The following is a 23,436-nucleotide window of genomic DNA, read 5'->3' as shown; positions in this document are numbered from 1 at the left end:
CCAGGTGTTTCATGTAACTTTCAAGCTCCAGTAATCCATAGGTCAGCCATTCTCAACCTGGGGAGCTTTAAAAAGGCTGATAGCGTTCCCTTGTTGTGATCCCCAGACGGGTGGCGTGCAGCGTGGTTGGCAAGAATTTTAAACCCTCACCCCCTGCCACTGTCCCTAGTGGTGGTGATGTGCCACCAGGGTTGAACACTACCGCCAGGGCACAGATGTGCACAATCAACTTTTAAAACCAAATGTGCTTGGTGACTGCCCGTATGAAATATGTCGAGAACATTCTTTAGTTTTCCTAAGTTGGTTAAATATTACTAATATGGTATCTCAGGAATTCTGTTTCTAACGCTTAACGATGTATAGCCTGCTCAGCATCAGTAAAAATTAGAGCTACCCGACCCCCTGTGGCTAGTCAATAATATTGCACCTCTAAAATCTGAACGAGTTGGAGCAGAATGTTAAGCGATGCCTCACTTAACATGGTCACGGTCACGGTCACGGTCAGAGACGGATGACTGCGTCGTGAGTGGAGAGGACAGAAAACATGCCAAGTCAGAGATGTCTACCCAGATTTCTAAACGAATTATTAATGTAGCCTAGGCAAGATTGTTTTAGCTCCACGTTTGTCGTCACTGTATCCTGTACTGCAACAGGATAGATGAACCCCAATTCAGAATAGATGGCATGTGCCAGGTCTGCACACACAATTATTTGTCTTCAAACTCTCTGGAAGTTCTTTCCGAAGGATGGTGCAGAGAGCCCTCCCCCCATCTGTAATTTCGTAGGGAACTTAGTAAGCAGTGATACCAGCCATGACAATGATATTAACATTTATGGGGCACTTGCCGCATGCCCGGCACTGCTCTGCGAACTTCCAGGGGTTATTTCCTTCATGCCTCACAGCAACCACAGGTGATGGGGTCATTGTCGTTCTACCGTTCCAGGAACGGGCAGTCACAGAAGCTGTGACTTGCAACCTGAAAGGCACACAGTGGCAGCATCAGGGTTCAAATCCTGAGCGTCTGACTCCGCCAGAGCCCGTGGTCCTTGCTCTGTTCCTCTGTGTCCACGGGAGCTTCAAAAGGCTTTTGGACAAAGTTACCCTTGTCCTCTGTGTTTTGATAATTCCGCGAAGGGACAGGCCAGGGATTTTCAGGTGAGAGGTTGCTCAACAGAGCTGCTTCCCTGGAGCAGCGTTTGTTGGAACTTGCACGTGCTTCAGAGTCACTTGGAGGCTTTGATAGAACGATGCACCAGGCCCCACTCCTGAGATCTGGCATTTCTGAGAACGGATACCCATAGGCCGGCTCTGCTGCTGCTCGTCTAGTGAGCACACGGAGAATTACTGCCGTGGAGCCCACCTGGCAGACAGCCCTCAAGTGTCCTGAGCAGAACCCCCGATAGCGGGCTCACTGCGCCCCGACAGTGCCAGATCCAGGCCCTGTAAGTGCTCGTCCTCTGCACGCGGCATTCTGGGAAACCTAAAGCAAATTACTGTCCTCCTCTGCGTCTCACTTTCCTTATCTGTAAAGGAGGTTGAACTAAAGATGTATCAATTCTAACGTTCCATGATCTAAATGAAATAGAGTCTAGAACCTGGTAAAGAGGTTATTATCATGAAAATATCAAGTTGCCTTATTCATCCCAACACTCGGTAAGTTGAGCTGAGTATACAAAAGTAGAAATGGACAGATGGGCTTTTAACTCTTGTTCACGATGGCCTGGCTCTGCCCGCGGGGCTGGTTCCTTAAAAGGAAGGCCAATCTCAAATCACCGAACAGGTATCCTCATTTATTTTACATTCTCAGTGCCTCACATGGGGCCTGGTGAATAGCAGATGCTCCTTGATGGCTAAGAGGGAGAGAGGGATGGATAGGTGAATGGGTGGATGGACAGATAAATGGATGAGAGAGATAAGTGGGTGGGGAGATGGGATGGGTGAGATTGGTAGATGGGTTATGAGATGGGATTGCATATACTGACCAGTAGATGGCATGGAATGAAAAAATGCTAGGTTGGGAGAGACGGATGTCACCCAGCTGTCCTTAAACCTAACAAACCTAGAGCTGGGGTTATCTACATATACAGGAGTCCACCGTTGTCTATCATCAGTACAACCAAAGTTGGGTAAAGCTTCAGTCCTTTACCACCAAGTGTATGCTTGCATACACTTCCCTCGTGTCACTATTATGTTGGAGACCAATCTAAATAACTCTTGTTCTCCTCAGATGTGTTCAAGCTCCATAGGCAAGTGGGGTTGTAAATGGTACATTAAATGAGGATAAAGAGCCTAAAGGAAATTGCCTGATTTGTAGAAAAGGTGTTGGGCTCAGATTCAGGAAACCTCAGTTCTAAACCCACATCAGTTAATAACTTCCAGACGTCACGGAACCTCAGTTTTCCCTCATTCTGTTGTTTGTGTTAATCCCAGAATCCTTGAAGAATCCTTTTATCAGGCAAAGAGAATTCAAAGGGCTTGGTGGGCCTGAAGACTGCCAGGCACCCTCTCCCATTTACTAGAACCCGACCTTGTGCCAAGGATTTCACAGGCATCACCCCCATATAATCATAGCACTAGCCCTGTGTCATAGGTTTTACTATTCCAGTGTTATGGTTGAGGAAATTGGGGCTTATAGAGGTAAGATAACTTGCCTGAGGTCCCTGAGCTAGGTAGTGACAGAGCTGGGATATGCACCCCTCGCACTGTGACCCTGGAGGCCATGCCCTTAAATTGCGTTTCACCGTCTCCAAGCGAAGACCTTTCTCATAACCCAGCTCGTTGTGACACAGCTGCGGTGTGAGTGGAAACAATCCCCCGTGGCTTCCGGTTGAGCGTGGTGGAAGGTGGGGAGAGGCCGGTGGGGTGGGGAAGCTCCTGGTGGGACAGAATTAGCCTAGAAGATGAGGATTAACAAGGCACCCCTGTTATGTTATACACACACACGGAAGGATTTAAAAAGAAGCTGCCTCTTTCCCAGAGGTTCAAGTGCTTTTCCCAGTCACACGCTGAAAACCTAAGCTGCAGTCTGTATATTCGGGAATCACAATGTTGCTTATGGCAACTCAACCAGACAGAGCACTGCTTCGCCCACCTCAACCTGCTGGCTTGAGAAGCGTGTTCCTAGCGTGTGTGCACACCAAGCCTCAGGCCTCCCACCGGCTGCGGGGAGGGGTAGGGCCAGTGGGCCCCCTAGCGCCACCCCGTGCTGCAGGGAAGGGGTCTGAGATCTCGACTGACAGGTTGCCCCTGGGTGCCCTCACCTCCCAAAGAGCAGAAATACCGGTCACCGTGTAGACCACCAGGCAGGTACAGACCCCCTTGGAGAGGGCAGCTGGGGCTGCATGAGGAGGGATCACCCGAGCGTGAGGCTCTCCCGATGCCCACCTCCTCCTCCCGTGTACCCGTTCCCTAGGCCTGCCATAACCACAGTGCCACCATCTGGGTGGCTTAAAGGACAGAGGTGTGTTGTCTCAGTTCTGGAGGCTATGTGTCTGAGATCAAGGTGTCAGCGGGGTTGCCGCCTTCTGAGGACTGTGAAGGAGAACGTTCCAGGCCTCTCCTCCAGCGCCTGCTGTTTCGCCAACAATTCTTTGTCATTCCTTGGCTCCTGCTGCCTCACCCTGACCTCTGCCTTCATCTTCGCATGGTTTCTCCCTGTTGTGTCCAAATTTCTCCTTTTTATAAGAACATCAGTCATATTGGATTACGGGCTCCCCCTACAGCAGTATGACTTCAACTTAACTAATTACATCTGCAGGGCCCCTATTTCCAAATGAGGTCACATTCTGAGGCCCTGAAGGGTTAGGACTTCATCACTTGCACTTGCTTGGGGAGCGGGGGGACACAGTTCACCCTGTAATGTTCCGTTTCACTAACTCTGAGCATCCACTGTATGAGGTACCAAGAAGCAGTTCCTCCAGTTCCTGGGCAGCTCCCGCTGTGGCACATGCACGAGAAGCTCCTCTGTAGGGAAGCCCGGGATTCCCACCATCTGAGTAGGACGTGTGGTAAAAGCTGCCTGACTTCAGAGGACAGGGCTGTCTCTGTGTATGGGGAGGGTGGTCTCAGGCAACCCGTGAATTGGGTCTTGGTAGCTCATAGGAATCCACAAGTGGAGACGGCAGAGGAGGCTTCCCAGAAGAGAGGACGGTAAGAAGAAAAGCACGTGGGCCCTGGAACTTAGCTGGCGGTCCAGTGAGTTCGACCCCTGGTCGGCGAGCTAAGGTCCCACATGCCGTGCAGCACGGTCCAAAAAAAAAAAAAAAAAGAAAAGCACGTGGGCCCAGAAGCACAAGAAATGACCTGGAGAGACATGTCACTTGACTGTCCCTCACTACCCTCCAGATCCTAGTGGTTATTACGTGTCACACCAACAGGACACCTGGCCCAACACCAAAGGGCTTCTAAGGTAGGAGAGTTGACACTCGCCTGGGTGTCAGACTGTCCTGCCGCCACCCTGACCAAACTGTCACCTTCCCCCTGTCACTCCCTCTGGGCCCACACCGCACAGCTACCATCTCTTACAAAGGCCTATGGGAGTCTGCACCTGCTCTTCTGTAGCAAATGACCTCAGGTGTCTCGTGTCCCCAGCACAGGCTTGTGTGGCCTATTTAGGTGCCAGTAGGATGAGGGCTGTGTGGATACGGGGTCGTTTCACCATTTAACTTACCTAGTCCCTAGAGAAATACGATTTTACAGGAAGCCCACGGAGCTCCTGATGCTCTACAAGATGGCACTGGGACCCTGCCCTGTGCCTGTCCCGTTAGGGCCCTGGATGGGCCTGTCCGGGGTGCCTGGAGTATCTTCCATCTGGCTTTACATCTCCTCGGAGGTCAGTGCCCGGCCCTGGTCTGTGACGCCCCCTGCCTGGCCTGGCCGTGCTCCCTTTGAACAGCTGGATTATCAGAGGTGATAAAAACCAGCTTTGTGAGCCCTGCACCCGAGTCCCAGTGCCTGGGCTTGGGGGATAATTTACGGCGTGTGAACGTTGGCCCTTGGAGGAGGGTGTAAGTCATGTCAGGTTGATAGAGCCTGGCTCGTGGTAAAAGGGCCACTGTTGACTTTTTCACAATGAAGGAGGAAGGTGCTAGGATGCCTAAGTGGAAACAGCTGAGCCCAGAGTGTAGCCGGGGGCCCCTCCCCGTGTCCCCGCTGCCCCGGGCATGCTGTCAGCAACCCAAGAACTGTAAAATCGCCAGCCCGCGTCCCTCACACGTTTCAGCATCAACCAGTCCGCCTGGAACTGCCCTTCCTGACACGGTCTCCCTGGGTCTGGATGTCCCCCAGCCTCCCAGGCAGACCCCAGCCCATCTTCTCTCTCAGGGCACGATGAGAAGGCGAAGAACGCAATGAGAGCCGGCACCTGCTGTGCCACGTGCAAGGAGTTTCACCAGATGAAGCAGACGGTCCTGCAGCTGAAGCAGAAGGTACGTGCCGGGCGTGTTAGAAACGATCGTGTAAGATGAAAGGAGGGCCTGGTGGAGGCAAAGTGGAGGAACATCTGAAAACAAGAAAATGTCATCCACAACCCCACTGGGTATTCCCTGAGCTTGGTGCCAACTAGGTTTGGACTGGGACGCTTTGCCCACCCACCTTTGGAGCTCATTATCTATAGCTCAACAGAACAACGAAGGCAGGGGATTGATCAGGTGACTAGTAAAATAGACCGCTAGGTAAGGGGCACATGGTGAAGCAGAGGATGAGGTACGACTAGTGTGACTTTTTGGGAAATGGACATCCAGACACGTGGCCCTTACACAGTTCTAAATAGAATACGGTAGAATCATTTGCCTATGTTTTATCAGTAGAGAACATCTTCTCTATAAACATTCATCACTGGTGATGCATTTCTGTAGCGGCTTTATTTTTCACATTTAAAAGGTACGACCTGTGCTTTCTGGGCTCCACACACCTCAGAAAGCAGCTGCTCAGATACCCGGTGTCACCAAGGGTGAGGACTGACTCTCTTTGTCAGGCTCCCACGCATGCCTGACAGCATCATATTTCTGGTAACATTGCCGTGCCGTGAGTAATGCCCCCAGGATGCACCTAGTGCCCTGAAAGCTTAAGCAACTGTCCTGTGCCCGGGTCAATGGTGTTTATCATACCTAAGGTCAGTGAATTCACCAGTCTGTCGGTAACTCAGAAACTGCTCTTATGCTTGTAAAACATAAACTTGCTGGGTTGTTTGTTTAATTGCTTCCCCTCAAGGCTCTTAGTACATCAAAGAGGTGTATATAATCTGTTTAACTTTGGCATTTAGTTATTGTAAAGGGCAGCAGGGTAAGATTAGACGGTATTGCTTTTCACGTGTTCAACAAACATGCAGGCAGCCCCTAATGAGATCCACAGCTTCCAGGGAAACAGGCAGGTCAATAGGCTGAGAAGATAAATGGCTTTGCAGGCCTTTTGTACGTTGGTGGGGAAGATCTAGCAACTTTAGCAGAGGCATATATGTGTACGATGTACAGATCCCAAATAGCTTGTGATCCAATAGAGAGACCAGGCAGAAAACCTTGCAAGTATATCAATATAAATTCAGTTATCAATAACACGTCCCACACAGATATCCTCACGTTGAACTTGGATTGATATTAGTATTTACTGAGCGAGTCTGAAAAAGGGTTCGTGGAAGAAGTTTGCATTTCATAGGCCCATTTCATAGGGCCTGGGGGAGGCAGTTGATGAATGTGTCAAGGCCTAAGGCTACCCTCCGTTTTCTTCTCTGAGAGTCAATTATCCAAGAGCTATGGGGAAGCTCCTTCCAGCCTGAATGTTCTTTAGGGTCAGTGACGCTAATTCTCACTAGTTCAGAAATTCAGTTGCTAATTCAACATCTGGCTTTCCCTTAACCTCCCCGCAGTGTTTTACAATCCATGAAAGAAGAAATGTTACGAAGAAGTTGAAAATTTTATGTTACCCTTAAAGCCCTTGTGGCAGAGCTACACACAGATCCAATAACAATACTTGTTAGTACTCCGGTAACTCTCCTGCACCGGGGTTGGCCTGGAATTGATCCACCTTAGACCGATTTCTCCTACAAGTGCATTGTGTCAAGTCTGAGCTAAAGCTGGCATTCAAGGAACGTCACAAGAAGCAACACATTTTTAAAGGCGCCTAGTAGAACATGTCGTGTTCTGCGGTTGATAAAGCCGTTTTATATCCAGGATCCCATTTAATTCTCACCGTGACGCCGATATTGGCAGAGAGGTGCGGTGTCAGCCCAAGACTCAGGCCAGACCCTAAACCCTGGGTCTCCTCACTGCTGCTCCTGTGCTGGTGTGGGGCTTGTCCGTTCATTTTTAACTTCCTCTCACTACTGCTGATGCCATCTGTTCTGTTCAAAAAAGAACATGGGACAGCTGCCCAAATAAACATTGGCTCAGAAGTAGGTTACCGGGTGTCCTGGACCGTGGCCAGCCCCATAGTATAAAACGGTATGCAGACATGTTGAACGACACCATGAGTGTACAGTCAGCAAAATCCCAACCGTGTGAAACTCTACAGGGCCAATGCCCTGTGTTCTTCAGTGGGTAGATTCTAAGAAAAGTGGAGCAGCGACCTGCAGGTTAAAAGCAGCTTAAAGGACATATTGTTTTTTCAAGTGGGCAAGACTAAACCATAGTGTCTAGGCCTGCACAGTTGGGTTTGATAAATTATTTTTTTAAAACACAGGAAGTGATTAAAATCAGAATAGTAGTTACTTTGGGGGGAGGGAGGGAGAAGGCTGTGATTGGGTCAAGGCATATAGACAAAGTTATGATTTTTTTTTTGGCCACACTGCATGTGGGCTCTTAGTTCCCCGACCAGGGATTGAACCTACGCCCCCTGCAGTGGAAGCGCAGAGTCTTAACAACTGGACCGCCAGGGAAGTCCCTGACAAATTTCTGATTTTTGACTTAGGTGTTCATTAAAAGGGTGTTTGCCTTATAATAATTTGCTAAGGTATAGATTTGTTTTGTGGGGTTTCCGGATTCTGTGCCTTTATTTTCCAATGAAAAAGTTTTTTTGAAATGATGTGCAGATCCCAGTGCCTTCACCTCTACAATTTCTTCTGTGTTTTGGGAAGGAAAAAAACAAACAGGTGATTTGGCTAAAAAGAGAGTTTGGGGTATAGATAAAATACCCAACATTTGACTTGCAAAGAGGGGTCTCTGTCCCATCAGAACACTGAAGAAAAATCTGAGCCAAGGAGCCAGCTGTTTTTTTTTTAATAAATTTATTTTCTGTTGCGTTGGGTCTTCGTTGCGCGCGGGCTTTTCTCTAGTTGCGATGAGCGGGGGCTACTCTTTGTTGCAGTGCGCGGGCTTCTCATTGCGGTGGCTTCTCTTGGTGCAGAGCACGGGCTGTAGGCGCACAGGCTTCAGTAGTTGTGGCACGCGAGCTCTAGAGCGCAGGCTCTGTAGTTATGGCACACGGGCTTAGTTGCTCCACAGCATGTGGGACCTTCCAGGACGAGATATCGAACCCGAGTCCCCCTGCGTTGGCAGGCGAATTCTTAACCCACTGCGCCACCAGAGAAGTCCCAAGGAGCCAGTTTTTTATTTATTTTTTTTTTTTTTAATTTTTTTTAATTTTTTACTGGTATGAAGAAATTTTTTTCTCAGGTATGACTTTTTTATTGAAATATAGTTGATTTACAATGTTATATTGGTTTCAGGTGTTCAACGTAGTGATTCAATATTTTTATAGTTTTTACTTCATTTTAAATTATTATGAAATATTGGCTATATTCCCTGTGCTGTGCAATATTTCCTTGCAGCTTACTTGTTTTATACATAGTAGTTTGTACGTCTTAATCCCCTACCCCTATTCTGTCCCTCCCCCCTTCCTTTTCCTCAGTGTTAACCACTAGTTTGTTCTCCGTATCTGGGAGTTTGTTTCCATTTTACTATATTCATTCGTTTTATGTTTTAGATTTCACATGTAAATGACAACACGTTTGTCTTTCTCTGACTTACTTAGCATAATGCCTTCCACGTCCATCCATGTTGTTGCAAATGGCAAAATTTCATTCTTTTTTATATATCCAAAGAGAACAAAAATGCTAATTCAAGAAGATGCATGCACCCCAGTGTTCATAGCAGCGTTATTTACAGTAGCCAATGGCAGCAACCTAAGTGTCCACCAACAGACGAATGCGTAAGGAAGATGTGGTGTATATATACACAATGGAAGGAGCAAGTTTCTAACAAGTCCCTTAAGGAAGATGTGGTGTGTATATACACAATGGAAGGAGCAAGTTTCTAACAAGTCCCTCGTGTTCCTGCAGCAGCGGTGATCTGAGCTGAGAGCTGCACTGCTGCAGAGCAGCTGAGGAAGTGAGAGTGTTTGTTGAGCACCCGCTGTGGCCTGGGATGGGCTGGGAGATGACGAATGACGAGAACGTGCAGAATAAAGGCCTGCCTTAAATAAGCTTCCTGTCTTAGCTGGGAAACCAGGCCCACGGTGGAGTTAACACAATGGCCGAGTCGAGTGGGGCAGGCAGTGGAGGCTTCAGAAGTTAGACTAGGTCAATGCGATTTCAGAAGTGTGAGAAGATGTGCAACCTGACAGCTGCGTTTGTTCGCTTCAGTGCTGCCTTTAGTGCTGGGCAAACAGATGGCTTCTCAGTGGTTCATGGTTTCCTCTGCTACCTTGATCTAGTTGCTCTGTAAAATGGGTCTTCTCAGGATGGCTGGGAAGACTATTCCATATGAAAGTGACCGTAGATTGCTTTGCCAAGTATCATGAGTAATATTAAGAGAGGCAGCTGGGTGTTGTGGTGAGGACCACAGATTCCAGAACCAGACTGTCTAAGTTTAAGTCCTAGCCCCGCTACTTCCTGGCTGTGTGACCCTGGGTAAGTTACTTAACCTCTCTGTGCCTCAGTTCTAGAGAAAGTGGATAACAGTGATACATACTACATAGGGTTGTCATGATGGTCAAATGAGTTAATATTTGTAAAGGACTTAGAACGGTCCCTGCCACCTAGAAAGAGCTCTGTAAATGTGTACCAAATAAATAATAAACATGAATTATATGTCCTAACAAAGTGCTTTACAGGCAGCATCTGATTCGTCCCAACAGCCCTGTGAGGTAGATATTTTTATTACGAAGGCTAATATGAGATAATGCTATTCATAATTCCATTGACTGAAATCCAGGAGAAATGCAGGCTCTTCATGCAGACTTCTTCCCAAACACCTGCACCCCTCAAGCCTGTCGTCTGCTGTGTTTGGGTAGACAGTCAAGCCAGGATTTCTGGAGGGCCGCCTCTAAAACGCCAGCGCCTTTACATTCCCCTCATCCTGCTGCCACTTAGAGGAACTGGCGGGAAGCAGGATGTAATCACCCAGCAGAAGGTCAGCCAGGAAGCTGAGGTCGACGTTTACTGGGTCACCTCCTGACCTTTACAAGGGAGCGAAGAGAGCTGGAGAGGGCCCAGGGTGGGTGGGGACTAATCTCTGACGTCCCTCCACGTGCGGGTCTCATCCTCCCAGCTTGCTTACAGAATTTTACATCCAAAGACTTGCTCGTCTGGCCCAAACCTCTCGTTTTATAAACACGAAGGTGAGCACCTGGAAGGGTGAAGGGACTTACCCAAAGTCATCCCGCTATTTAGAAACAGAGCCAGAAGCACCCCCTCAACCCCCGACCCCATCCCGCCCCGAAGAGCATTGGCACTGTGTCCGTGGTCCTGGCTGCTGGCGGTTACTAGTCCGGGCGCTGGGCCAGGCACATTCAGGACATCGTCACTTTCATCCTCCCAGCAGCCCTTCTTAGGTGGATATTATGATCCTCATTTTACGGATGAGATAATCAGGTTCTGTAGCTTATCAAGATCCCACGGGTAGAACGTGGCAGGGCTGAGATTTAAACATAGATCTGCCTAATGCCAAAACCCACAGATAAAATTCACATTTTAGTTTTTCTCTTGGAAGTAGATAATAAAATTGAACCAGCCTTCAAGGGCCAGTGTTGACCCTCTGTCCTCTAGTTAGAGCAGTTTCGCTTTTAAACTCTCCTCACTCAGGGGTTCACCCCCGTTCCACCCCAGGACCCAGGCATGCAGTCACAGATCGGAGTGGCCTCTCGCTATGACACAGTGACACCAGCACCATTGTAAATAAACCCCTGGGACGTAGCTGGGTCCTGGCAGTGACACTGAACCATGAACCCTGACCTGAAATTGTGCAAAGCTGGCTTTCAGATTGCGCAAGATTGTAATTCTTATGGTTTTCCCTACTGAATTCTAAACGATGATCATAGGGGAATTGAGTGCCTTTCCTTGCATCTTTCAGGGAACACTGGGTCTTGTCAAAATGTAGAAGAAGACTGTTTATCTGGAACGCATTGGATGGTCAGGAATCTTCTAGCTCATGGACCTGCAAGGCTGTCTGTCCTTACCCAAGAATTTTCACACTAGCTAAGGGGCTCCAAAAGCACTGAGGGACCCTTCGGAAGAGAGTGTTGGTGCTTCTTTGAACTTCCTGCCCTCTGAGCGTCCTTGCACCATGAACTGAATGGATTTCAGTAAGAACTCCAAGAAAAGGGAAAAAAAAAAAAAAAACCGTGGAGGAATTTCCAGACAGAGGAGGATCCTAGGCTCAAATAGGTCGCCTAGGGCAGCTGAAGCAGGGAAAAGACCTTGACCCAGGAGAGCCTGACGTGTGCTCTGCAGGCGAGCGAGGGAGGTGCAGCAGGAGAAGCAGAGCAACACCTCAGGCCTCGTGGCCCCGCCCCTTCTTTATGCCAGGCTGCAGGGATACCGCCAGAGCCCTCTCGTGGTTTCCCACGGTTTCACCTTTTAGAAACATTGCAAGCACTTCATTAAGGGGCTAATGGGATACAGGACTTGGACAGTCACCTTGCAGAGAGCTGGAAGAATTTGTTCTCCATCAGATGTATCAGGTACAAGTCGTTTGCCAACGTACCAACCACGTATTATTGTGATGTTCGCTTTTCGTTAATACTGGATTTCTTCTGTTAGCAAGAACATCTGTCTCTGTAACTAAGAAAAATCATCGCTTCTACATCTGGCTCAAGATGGCCCCAAACCCAGCAGCCACCCAGCAGGAGAAGGGGATCTTGGGGCAGGGGTGTCCTCCAGAGTCATGTTTCGAAATAGTCATGCTAATCATTCCCAAAGCTCCATGCTCAGAAACAGACACCAGTGCAGGAGGCCGAGGACTTTATGAAGCCAGAGAAGGTCATCTGGACAGCGGAACTTTCCCAAGCCTCCCAGTGCCATTCACACGCTGGTCTCTTAGCTGCAGTTCAGTAGGTGGATTTTGTAGTTTCCCCATAAATTCCTCGGGCCTAGGCTTGGGGGGTTCAAGATCTCACGATCATCTTTTACTCTGTCTCCCTGCTCTGTTACTATCAACCCAGGTGCCCCTGAGATCCCAGGGGTTATTCGTGTGGCATGGTTGAACTCGACTGGGACTGTCTAGTCTCCCTGGGGCAGGAGGAAATCCGTGGGGAAGAAAAGGAGAGGTGAGAAATGCTGACTTGCCCATGAAGTAGGAAAGTAAAGAAAACTCCAGGGTTTTTCTTTCTTTTTTTAATTTTTCATTTCATTTTTTTTTGTTTATTTATTTTTGGCTGCATTGAGTCTTCGTTGCTGCACGTGGACTTTCTCTAGTTGCGGCGAGCAGGGTCTACTCTTCGTTGCGGTGCACAGGCTTCTCATTGAGGTGGCTTCTCTTGTTGCGGAGCACAGGCTCTAGGCGCATGGGCTTCAGTAGTTGCAGCACGCGGGCTTAGTAGTTGTGGCACACAGGCTTAGTTGCTCTGCGGCATGTGGGATCTTCCCGGACCAGGGATCAAACCCGTGTCCCCTGCATTGATTGGCAGGCAGATTCTTAAACACTGCACCACCAGGGAAGTCCCCAACTCCACGGTTTTTCAAATCAACATTCAATTCTATATTTCTTATCACCAAAAGCTGTAGTAATTTGGAGTTGACATAAGCCTCAGAGGGAGAGCTTGCACAGTTTCTAATTTAGCACTCTGTGCTGATGCTGAACCCACAGAGCACGGCTCTGTCACAGTGGCAGTCGGCCACCTCTGATCACAAACAGGTGGTAGGAAACTCTCTCCGCAGCTCAGATCCGAAGATGGGTGTAGAGCCTCGGGGCGCTCCACGGGCAAGGATGAGGTATCCACGCACCTTCTCGTAGCTTGCGTTGCCCTCTGGCCAGAGGGTCCCCAAGCAGGGCCTCGTCCAGGAGGACGTCGGTGACAAATGCAACTTGCTTCAGAAAATCGCAGTGATACTTGGTTTCTATGGGACTCCAAGATCCCGAGTGAATCCTCTGGGGGTAGCTCTGAGCCTCAAAAACACAGTCTCCACTGGATTTTACCCCCCTGAGTCAGCTTCCTGGAAGGAAGAGACTACAACTACCATTTATCAGGCACTTAGTACATTTCAGGTCCCGTGCTGGGCACCTGATACACACTACCGGTGTAATCCTCACGTCTTAATGGTGGGCGTTATCAGTGGGGAAATGGACATTAAGAGCGTGCAGTTCTTACCAAGAGTCTCACTGATTCCTGACCTCAAGGAATGCAAAGGTCATTGACGTGTGTGGTCCCTCTGGCTTCCCCTAGAATGAGCTCCTGAAATCAGAGAGAGAGAGAGAGAGGCAGGGAGCCACGGTGCCTTTTATGACCTTATCTCAGAAATTACACACCGTCCCTTTTGTCATTTTCTATTCATTAGAAGCAAGTCCCTAAGCACAACCCACACTCAGAGGGTAGAAGATTAGCCTCCACCTTTTAAAGGGAGGAGTGTCCAAAAATTTGTGGACATATTTTAAAACCATCACAGTCGCTGTTTCCCAAACACCTGAGCGTACAGGTGACCTGTAAGTCATATTTTCCATCCTGGCTCCCAAGGCGGAGATCTGTAAGAGCCGAGACCATGTCTTGTTCACTGTTGTCGCCTTAGAACAAAGCACAGGGCCTGGCACGTAGTAGTTTCTCAAATATTTGAGACACATGAGTTCTTAATAAAAGTCTGAAACAGGTAGATTGTATTAATTATGATGATAATGAGTCTAATGATATCTAGGCAGACTGGAACCAATCCAGGTTCACCCACTAACCAACCAGCAGAGTGATCTTGTACAAGTTGTTTTGACTAGAAGGCCTCCGGGTTTAGAAGGACGATCTCTGCAGTCCGTCTGTACTCTGACTGGCTCGGATAAAGGGGTATGCACAAGACAAGGCCCTGTGGCCTCTGCAGACCACACAAGCGTGGGGCATTCCCTGGCAGCGGAGCCGTCAGTGCTTCCTGACCCAGGTTCCTCTTCTCTTTGCAGATTGCCCTGCTCCCCAACAGCGCTGCGGACCTGGGCAAGTACATCACTGGTGACAAGGTGCTGGCCTCAAACGCCTACATTCCAGGACCTCCTGGCCTGCCTGGGGGTCAGGGCCCCCCCGGTGAGTACGAAGAAGAGCATAAAAGCAAATAGCATAAAAGGGTGATAGGCTCACCAGCCAGGGCCTGCCGAGAGCTCATGTTTAGTTGGGGGGTGAGACAGAGTTTTTAGCTCCCATGGATGGGAGCAGAAGCCGGGGTCCAGGGAGTCCCATGCCCGTGTGCCAAGAGGGCCTCGGGGAATTGGGTCAAGCCTGAGAAACCCTTCTAACCAATGGTAATCAGGGAGAAAAAAGTCATTGTCCTGGGTTTGGACAAGATTCATAAAGATCATCTTAAGTTACAGAGAAACAAAATGAAAACTATTTTTAACACTAACATATGTGAACGTAGGATGGCGTAATGAACTCCTGTGGGGTCATCACCCGGTGCTAAGAACTTACGGCCAGCCTCATTGCCACTCTTCCCCAATCCTGTCTCCTCCTTCCCCTGTTGTTTGTGAACACACTTACATTGATATTTATTTTGATATCTATCTCTGTGTTTTCCTTTAAAAGTCAATCTCATTGAGATACAATTCTATACAATAAAATGTACACACTTAAGATACAGTTGGACGAGTTTTGACAGATGCATACACCCTATATCAAGCACTTACTAACCACCACCCTATATCTGGTCTACATCAAGGTGTAGAACATTTCCATCATCCCAGAAAGTTCCCTTGTGCCCTTGGCAATCTACATCCTCAGCTCTAGGCAGTCACTGACCTGCTTTCTATTGCTGCAGTTCTGTCTGTTCTAGAACTTCATAGAAAGGAATCTATTCCTTCTGTCTGGCTTCCTCCACATACTGTTTTGGAGATTCACCCTTGTTACTCTGAAGAAAATCCCAAATACCCTATCATTCCGTCAGGCAATACGCAATGAGAACTTTAAAAAATAGCAACAGGATGTTTTCTGTTTTATTATGAGTCCCTCCATAGATAGATCAGTACTTCTTTTTTTCACACCAGTGAAGGAAATGATATTAGTGTTAACAAATGACTCTAAGACATGGATGTCTTATCCCTCATGCTCATCGCTTAGCAGTGTGCTAGGTGTGAATGACCTCCTGACATTCTAATGGGGATGACAAGACACATAAAGTGAAAGCAAATAGAATAAAACAGTACCTGCCTGCCCCCAAGTAAAGTATGCAGGTACTTCCTGCTGTGGAAGCTTAAAGAAGAGAGAGATCACTGTAGCCTGCAGTGGTCAGGGGACTTGGGCTTTGAGCTGGACCTGGAAGAACATGAAAGGTAGGATTGGTCCAAGCACGAAGGACACGGGCAGATTTTAGGCTGGAAGGTCAGCAAAAACAAAGGCTCAGAATGCTTCCCAAACTATATGTTTTCTTCTCCACTTACATCTTCATCTCCTGGTTTCCATCAAAACCCAGGTGGCCTGGGTCTCAGTCTGTACGGAGACCAAGAACTGGTCCAGGACTTTGGTTTCTCCTCTTGTTCACTCTTTTGGCCTCTGGGTCATGGTTGAGTTTTCTCCAGCAGATGCCACACACAGGCAGCCTCTTGCTGCTTCTAAGTAGACTTGGGTCTCTCCTTACAAACTGATTGTTTGCACAGTGTTTCTCCATCCTTCTCTAAGAGAATGTTCTCCCTCTGCTTCCCTGGAGGAAGTTCATCCCCCCAGGCCAGCCTACCTGTCACTTCAACAAGGACAAAGTAGGAACAGGGGAGCCATTGGCTTCTTTCTTCTTATTTTTTTTTTTTAACATCTTTATTGGAGTATAATTGCTTTACAATGGTGTTACTTTCTGCTGTATAACAAAGTGAAACAGCTATACATATACATATATCCCCATATCCCCTCCCTCTTGCGTCTCCCTCCCACCCTCCCTATCCCACCCCTCTAGGTGATCACAAAGCACCGAGCTGATCTCCCTGTGCTATGCGGCTGCTTCCCACTGGCTATCTATTTTACATTTGGTAGTGTATATAAGTCCCTGCCACTCTCTCACTTAATGAATGACTTGCTGGCTTTCCTTTCTGGTTCTGCCGTCCGGTTTCTGGCATGGTTTGAGCTGCCCAGGGTCCTTGCTGGAGCAGGGAGTGACTGAAGACTAGCTTTGGCAATGGGCTATGCCCTTGCTTTCTCCTCCAGTCCTTATTCCTTCTCTCTCCTTACTTCTAGCATCATAGTTTGTGATGCCCTCAATTGAGATGTGTTAGGGCACCTAGAGAGATAATAAGATTTCTCTTACCCTTAACTAAAATTCCAGTCCTGGAGTCTGTGATGAATCACAGCCTGGGCCACCAATACAGGAAGCTCTACTAGGCTGGAATCCTTTGGCTTTGGTGTTGAGGGAGTGCCTACTGTTCTGTGGCCCCCACTGTTCCTTTATAAGGTGCTGACGTTTGTACATCAGAGCCCCGCACTTTAAAGGCACTTGACGTAGTGATCTCTGAAGTACACTGACTGTGTAAATGAAGGTGAGATATTACCTCTAGCCTGTCCTTGTGCTATCAGAGGTAAAATATTTAGTTATAAGGGGGATCTGGTCCCCTTCCCAGATGAACACTTTCAGGATGTACCTGGAACCAGCATTGAGAGTAGAGGGTGAGAGACATACTGGGATGGAACATTGACTGCCTTTTATGTTGGTTTAATTATTTTGTGAGCTAGAAAAGACGCCCCCAAACATGATGAGTTTGAAGTCTTTGTTTTGTTTTCTGGTGCCTGAAAGCCATTCCATCCTATCACTGTGCTCTGCCAATTGTAGGAACCGCGTACGATCAAGAAGTAATTACTGTATGCGTTTGAAAGAGAGGAATCATTATAGCACTAAGCAATACATCACTGAGGAATAATTACAGCACAGCAATCAGCCCAGCCTCCTCATTGCAGTCGTTTGACATGACACATTTACTAAGCAGCCTTCTCTGTACCTGGGCCTCTCTGAGCGTGTGCTGACGATTACGATATAACCCATGCCCTCATAAAGTTGACAGGCTAAAATGGGTTAGAACACAATATCCTTCCCTATGCAAAAGAATGAAGTTAGACTCTTGCTTTACACCGTATACAAAATGGATTAAAGACCTAAATGTAAGACCTGAAACTATAAAACTCCTAGGAGAAAACATAGGCAAAAACTTTCATGACGTTAGATTTGGCAGGGATTTCTTGGATATGATACCAAAAGCACAGATGATGAAAGCAAAAAGAGACCTGAAATTCCCTCATCTGTTCAGACAAGCTGTCTATTCCTCTAGCACCTTTAGCATACGTTGTGATTTTAAAGTCCCTGTATGGTAACCTTAACATCTGGGTCGCCGCTAAGTCTGATTCTGTTGATTGCTCTATCTCTTGAATGGGGGCTGTTTAATCGGGGAGGGGGTTGGTTTTTGTTTAGTTTTTGGTTTTTTATAATGTGCCTCAAAATTTTGGACTGAATGCCAGATACCATTCAGAGAGGAACAGTAGAGACTGGGGGACAAAGTAATTACTGCTGGAGATGGGTATCCAGGCTGCTAGCAAGAAGAATTGGGTCAATCTAATGAGCCATGTTTGGGTGTGTTCTCACTGTCTCTACCTCTGGTGTTCCACAGTCTTCAAGTTTTCAAATTCCTCCAATGGTAGGATACTGTTACTCTATGTTTAGTGGGGGCCTAGGGTACCGGTGGGTTTTTCTCAGCGGTTTTCAGCTTTCAGCAGCCCCTGCACACCTGTGCCACTCTGAGCTCCTCTCTCCACGTTCTTGCTGTTCTCCAGTGGGAGACTGCTGTGACTTACTACTCCGAGGTAGAGCTGTGGAGGTCAAGGATTTTTCAGTTCTCCTGGTCCAGCTGCAGCCCTAAGCATGACCTGGGCATCCAGGCATTTGGGTAAGGTCTTCTCCCCACCTGTGGCAGCCCAACTCTGGCTTGTATCCGTGGCAGATCTTGAGCCGGAGAGTTTTCTGCCCCTCCTCTAATAGTAATAGCCATCCCCCTGGGTCCTGCAGGAGATTTGCTGCCCCACGTCAGTGGCTTGAGGCTTTTGCCCCAAACGATTGAAAGTAGGAAAGTTACACAGTAAGACTTGTTCAGAAATAATATTCATATAGAAGTGTGAAGAACAGGTGTGGGATGAACAAGACCGATGGGAAACAGGGACTAGCTGTGAGGCAAGAGTTGAAGCAAATAAAAGGAAGGGCTAACACAGATTTCTATTTTAGTGCCTCAGCGTGTGAGGTGCTGCACCAAGTGGTGTGTACGTGTATCTAAAGTCTCATTTAATGCTCAGAACTGCTCTGTAAGGTAGATTTTTATGAGCCCTGCTTTACAGATGAGGAAGTAAGGTTCAGAGAGGTCAAGCAGCTTGTCCAAGATTTAGAGGCAGGTCCCGCTGCTGCTGAAACCTGGACACTCACCACTCCCCAGCTGCATTAACCACCGCCCTGCGGTGATGGCGGCATGCAGAGGAGCAGATCGTTGTGAGTCGTTAAAGAAGTGAAATGCACAGAACTGGTCACTGATTGGATGAGGAGCTTGTGGAAACAGGGAAATCTATAGGAAGACTCTCAAGTTTCTGGCTTGAGTGGGTCCGTGAAAAGAGTGGGGAAGTCTGAGTCACTTTGCTGTACCCCTGAAACTAACACAACATTGTAAACCAACTGTATTTCAATAAACATTTTTTAAAAGAATAGGGAGGTCAATTTCTGGTCGTCTTAAGTTCAGACTGCCTATGGGACATCTCAGTGGAGAGGTCGGAAGGCAAAGGTCAGAGTGGGAAGAGAAGTGGCTGAATGGGCTGACTCTCTTGTCGGTCAGCCAGAGCCCTTGTCCTCCTCGCGGGCTGTGGACTAATGAGGTGTTCTTTGATTGCAGGCTCACCAGGACCAAAGGGGAGCCCAGGCTTCCCAGGTATTCCAGGCCCCCCCGGGCAGCCCGGCCCACGGGGCTCAATGGGACCCATGGGACCGTCTCCTGATCTGTCCCACATTAAGCAAGGCCGGAGGGGCCCTGTGGTCAGTATTTCATCAGAGCTCCCATCTGTAGTTGGGGAAAGCGTGTTGCTTCTGTTAAACTAGGTCCCTTTGTCTTGTAGGGTCCACCAGGTGCCCCAGGAAGAGATGGTTCTAAGGTAAGTCTTCTGAGTGGTCCTTACAAGCCTTAGGTTTCTCAGTTTCCACCTACCGTGCAGGCATCACGTAAAGCTCAAGCATAGTTTGTTGTCCCCATTTTGCATGTGGCAAAGTTGAGACACAGATATACTTTTTGTCCCCAAAGCTGGGAGGAAAATCTAAAAAGCCATTTTCTTAAAATACGGAACAACCGTAATAACAAAAACCACCACCAAAACCGCATCTAAGAAAAATTACCCCCATAAATGTTAAACAAGCCTCCTTGTTGTCATGGTAGCGTGGGTTTTTCTCGTTAGCCAGTGTTACTTGTTGGGGCTGTTTTGTGTGTGTTCCCATTTCTTTGTGGTGTTTAAGTCAAGAAGAGGAGAAGTTCCATTCTGTGCAAGTGGGTGGTTCCACTCTGAGGGCTGCCTGCCACTTGCCTCATACAGAAGTCAGTGTGAGTTACTTTAGAAGCTTCTAAGTTATTCCACACACTGCCTGGAAACACCAGCTTCCCTCCTGTCAGATCTGGTTGGAAAATATATGGCCTCGGGGGAAATCAAAATGAGAGGCCCTTGACTCAAAGCAGCTCGGTTCAAACCAGTGATCCCAAGTGGGCAGCTTCAAGCTTGACGTTTGTTTCCCGTAGGAAATATTTTCTGTTTTGCGCAGGGAGATGGTAGTGGCGGGGGTGTAAATAGAGACTGGGGTGGTGGCATCCGTGTTGTCCAGAAAGCTAACCCTGACCCTTCTGTTCTTAGGGGGAAAGAGGAGCGCCTGGCCCCCGAGGGTCTCCAGTAAGTAGCACCGCCTGTCCTGCTTCCCCAGTGCAGTGTGCTCAGGGCTGCAGCTCTGATGTGCCTGTAAGTTGGTCTTATGGGCAACAGTCAGCCCCTTCCAGCTGTCGCTCAGCTTGCCCACAGAGAACTCCGTGGTTAGAAGAAGAATCACAGAAGCCTTTAGCAGCTGGTTGGGTTTTACTTTTGAAAATTCATTTCCTATTGTTGTTTCTTTTACCATAGCTAATCTTTACTTGGAATGTCTTCTCTTAAGATTCAAAACCCCAGTATGTCATGAGTCTGTTTCCAGGTATGTCTTACAACATCTGAAGGAGCTAGAAAAGGAATCTACGGGGTTAAGTCGTAACTCTGAACGTTTAAGAATTTAGCCACCACTAGAACCCTAGCAGGTTGGATGACCATCCCCTCCAGAAAGCTCAGACATGCACGGCTACTCAGGACCATTGAGACAAAATTAGCTGGATTGGATGTATACTGTCTGGGAGATTAAAACTGAAAATTAATCGTATCCAAAAGCACAGATGATTCAAGCAACCCCATTGCTTGTGAAGAAGTCAGTGTCACTTCTGAAGAAAGACAAAGATCCTTGACCTTAGAGGTAGGAGGTCTGAGTTGCCGTCTCCACTCTTCCACCTGTTAGCTCTCTGACCACGGCCGTGTCACTTCGCATCCCTCTCTGGGTGTCCATCCCCTCATGTGTGCAATGCAGGTGGCATCTGAACTGCCACGCCTCAGGTGATCATCCACTGATGTCAGAATGCTCTCCGTACAACACTGAGCGCTTTGCAGAGTTGCGTAAGCTGCTGTCCTGCTGCTTGCTACGGTGGTGGCTTCAAAGCAGGGGTTGCGGAGGCTTAAGATTGCAGCCCAGAACACGCATGTTCACACGTTATTTTCCCATGTTCCACACGCACTTCATAGAAATTCAGGCTTAGTAAATAGTTTATAATGACAAAAGGTGTTCAGTCAGTAGAAGAATTAGGAAGCCTTCGTTTGGACCTTTCCTGGTCAATGAGGAATGGACGCCTTTACCATATACTGAACTTCGTTTAAATTGCAGTTACAGCCAACCATCCTTATAGACATTTTAACAATTCCATTTTTTAAAAGATAACGTTTAAAACTGTGTTACGCTACATGCCCTGTACATGCATGAACTCATTAAACCCTCACTTATGAAACCCTACAGAGTTAGGACTATTATTATCCCCGTTTTATGGATGGGAAACAGAAACGCAAATCAATTAAGTAACTTGCCCAGGGCAACACGGCTAGTAAGTGGCAGAGCTGAGGTTCAAACGCAACAGAACCCCAGCCTCTTAACCACTACTCTCTGCCTTCCTAAGTGTCTTCCAGGGTTCTTTGGAAAGTAACCTAGGAGGGTTATTCTCATATCCTGTCATTTTACCAGATCTGATAGAGCCTAGAGCTACGAGAGGTCAGCGTGTCACCATAGCTCATCCGGGAGCTGAAGGGATAGAAGGCAGAATACCCCAGGCTCTTACAGTCCTTATGTTTCGTCCCTTTGCGACACAGAGTTGACTTAAGTAGCTGCCAGCAGGCAGCAGGACAGCAGACCCCGGAGCCCACGGAAGCCATCACTCGGCCAAGGGTTGGGTGTGCGGTGGTCTAGCTTTGACACCTCTCTCCTGTGCAGGGACCCCCTGGTTCCTTTGACTTCCTGCTGCTTATGCTGGCGGACATCCGCAACGACATCGCCGAGCTGCAGGAAAAGGTGTTCGGGCACCGGACTCACTCTTCAGCAGAGGAGTTCCCGTTACCTCAGGAATTTTCCACCTCTCCAGAGACCATGGACTTCGGCTCTGGAGATGACAACCCCAAAAGAACCGAGACCAGAGACTTGGGAACCCACAGAGACTTCTATCCTTAGCACACGCCGACATCTTCACGCCAAAGGAAGAGAAGTGTTCGCCTGCAGTGAAATCATCCAAAGAACAGAACAAAACACCACTGGAGACCTAGAAAAGATACGTTCTTTTTTTCTTTTTTTTAAACTCTTTTCCTTTCTTCTCCGTACTTCTCTTATTCCAAACACTATTTTCAGGCTAGACATACTAAAGACAAGAGGGAGGAAATGATTGATTTACGTGCTTCCCCTGGAGAATCTGCAGTGGAACTTTTCTTTGACTTCCTTATTTTCCAGGGACTTCTGATTTCTGAATTAGGTACTCTCACAGTGTCTTAAAATTTGGCAGACTATCAAAAAGGGGGAAATGGCAAGGTGAGTTCTAAGAAAATGTGAGTTTACTGATTAAAAATAATAGATATGTGTCCAAAATAGACTATTACTCCTCAGTGTCAAAATTAAATCAAATTAAATTAATTAAGTCAAATTAAATCAAAATTTTCAGTGAAAAGGGGGAGATGACAATGTATATTTATCTTGGTGGATAATTCTTTTTCCTTGTCAATCTAACAGAGTTAAAATATTCTGTCCTCTTATCCAACCTTGCTTCCTAATTTTGATTAAAGAAAGGAGAGAAGGAGTGGAGATTAGAAAAGATGGAGAAAAATTACAGTCCCATATTGACTGTCCTATAAGCTGCCACATATTAACGCTCAGATGTGACAGTTAAGGGTTCATACCACGCTTATCTATAACTATCCTATTTGAAGAAGAAAATTACTGCAGCTGTAGGAATAAAGTCTATTTTCAAGACAAAAAGTAAGTGAATGCAGTGCCCTGGTTCACATTAGAACAGCGGGCTCCCGGTTTGCCAGGACATTTTAAAGCTATCTGATCGAATGAGTGAGCTTGCTTAGTAAACCATAGATTATTTGTTAAATAAAGGTAACCGACCCTTAGGGAGAGGTGCCGAATTCCCTGGCTGTGACCGGGTGCCCGCCAGGTGCCATTAGGCTGTGATCCAGGTTGAATCGGTGTAACAGTGGCGCTCAGGCTGGAAGGAGGCTGCAGGCTCGGGTTGTTGGCCGTGGGGCAGGAGAACCTTGGGCAGGGGACCTGCTGCGTCACAGAGGCAGGTAAATTTGCTGTCTGTGGGAATTAGAAGCGCTTGTCAGGGGCCAGCCAAGCTTGCCAGCGTGTTGAGACTAACATATAATTGAAAGATCTCTTGGATGGGGGAGGGGAAAAACAACAGTCTTCCTCGTTTGCCAAAAACTTCCTCCCCGTTTTTCCT

The 23,436-nt window shown here is 47.7% G+C and overlaps 1 protein-coding gene across 2 annotated transcripts in view; it reads left to right on the top strand.

Moving 5' to 3' along the window:
* CCBE1 (collagen and calcium binding EGF domains 1) overlaps positions 1 to 22,354 on the top strand; it is a 235,022-nt gene extending 212,668 nt beyond the window's left edge. For both annotated transcript variants that reach the window (XM_068562759.1, XM_068562760.1), the window contains 6 exons: positions 5,324 to 5,427; positions 14,308 to 14,428; positions 19,237 to 19,376; positions 19,457 to 19,492; positions 20,237 to 20,272; positions 21,933 to 22,354. In XM_068562759.1, the coding sequence (XP_068418860.1) occupies positions 5,324 to 5,427; positions 14,308 to 14,428; positions 19,237 to 19,376; positions 19,457 to 19,492; positions 20,237 to 20,272; positions 21,933 to 22,166 (671 nt within the window). In that variant the 3' untranslated portion in view covers positions 22,167 to 22,354. The remainder of the gene's footprint in view (positions 1 to 5,323; positions 5,428 to 14,307; positions 14,429 to 19,236; positions 19,377 to 19,456; positions 19,493 to 20,236; positions 20,273 to 21,932) is intronic.
* Positions 22,355 to 23,436: the final 1,082 nt, after the last annotated feature.

The sequence above is a fragment of the Eschrichtius robustus genome, chromosome 14 (genome assembly GCF_028021215.1).
Source record: "Eschrichtius robustus isolate mEscRob2 chromosome 14, mEscRob2.pri, whole genome shotgun sequence".
Taxonomy (NCBI): Eukaryota; Metazoa; Chordata; class Mammalia; order Artiodactyla; family Eschrichtiidae; genus Eschrichtius; species Eschrichtius robustus.
The sequence above is the reverse complement of the archived record's forward strand: the minus strand, read 5'-3'. Positions and strand labels throughout refer to the sequence as shown.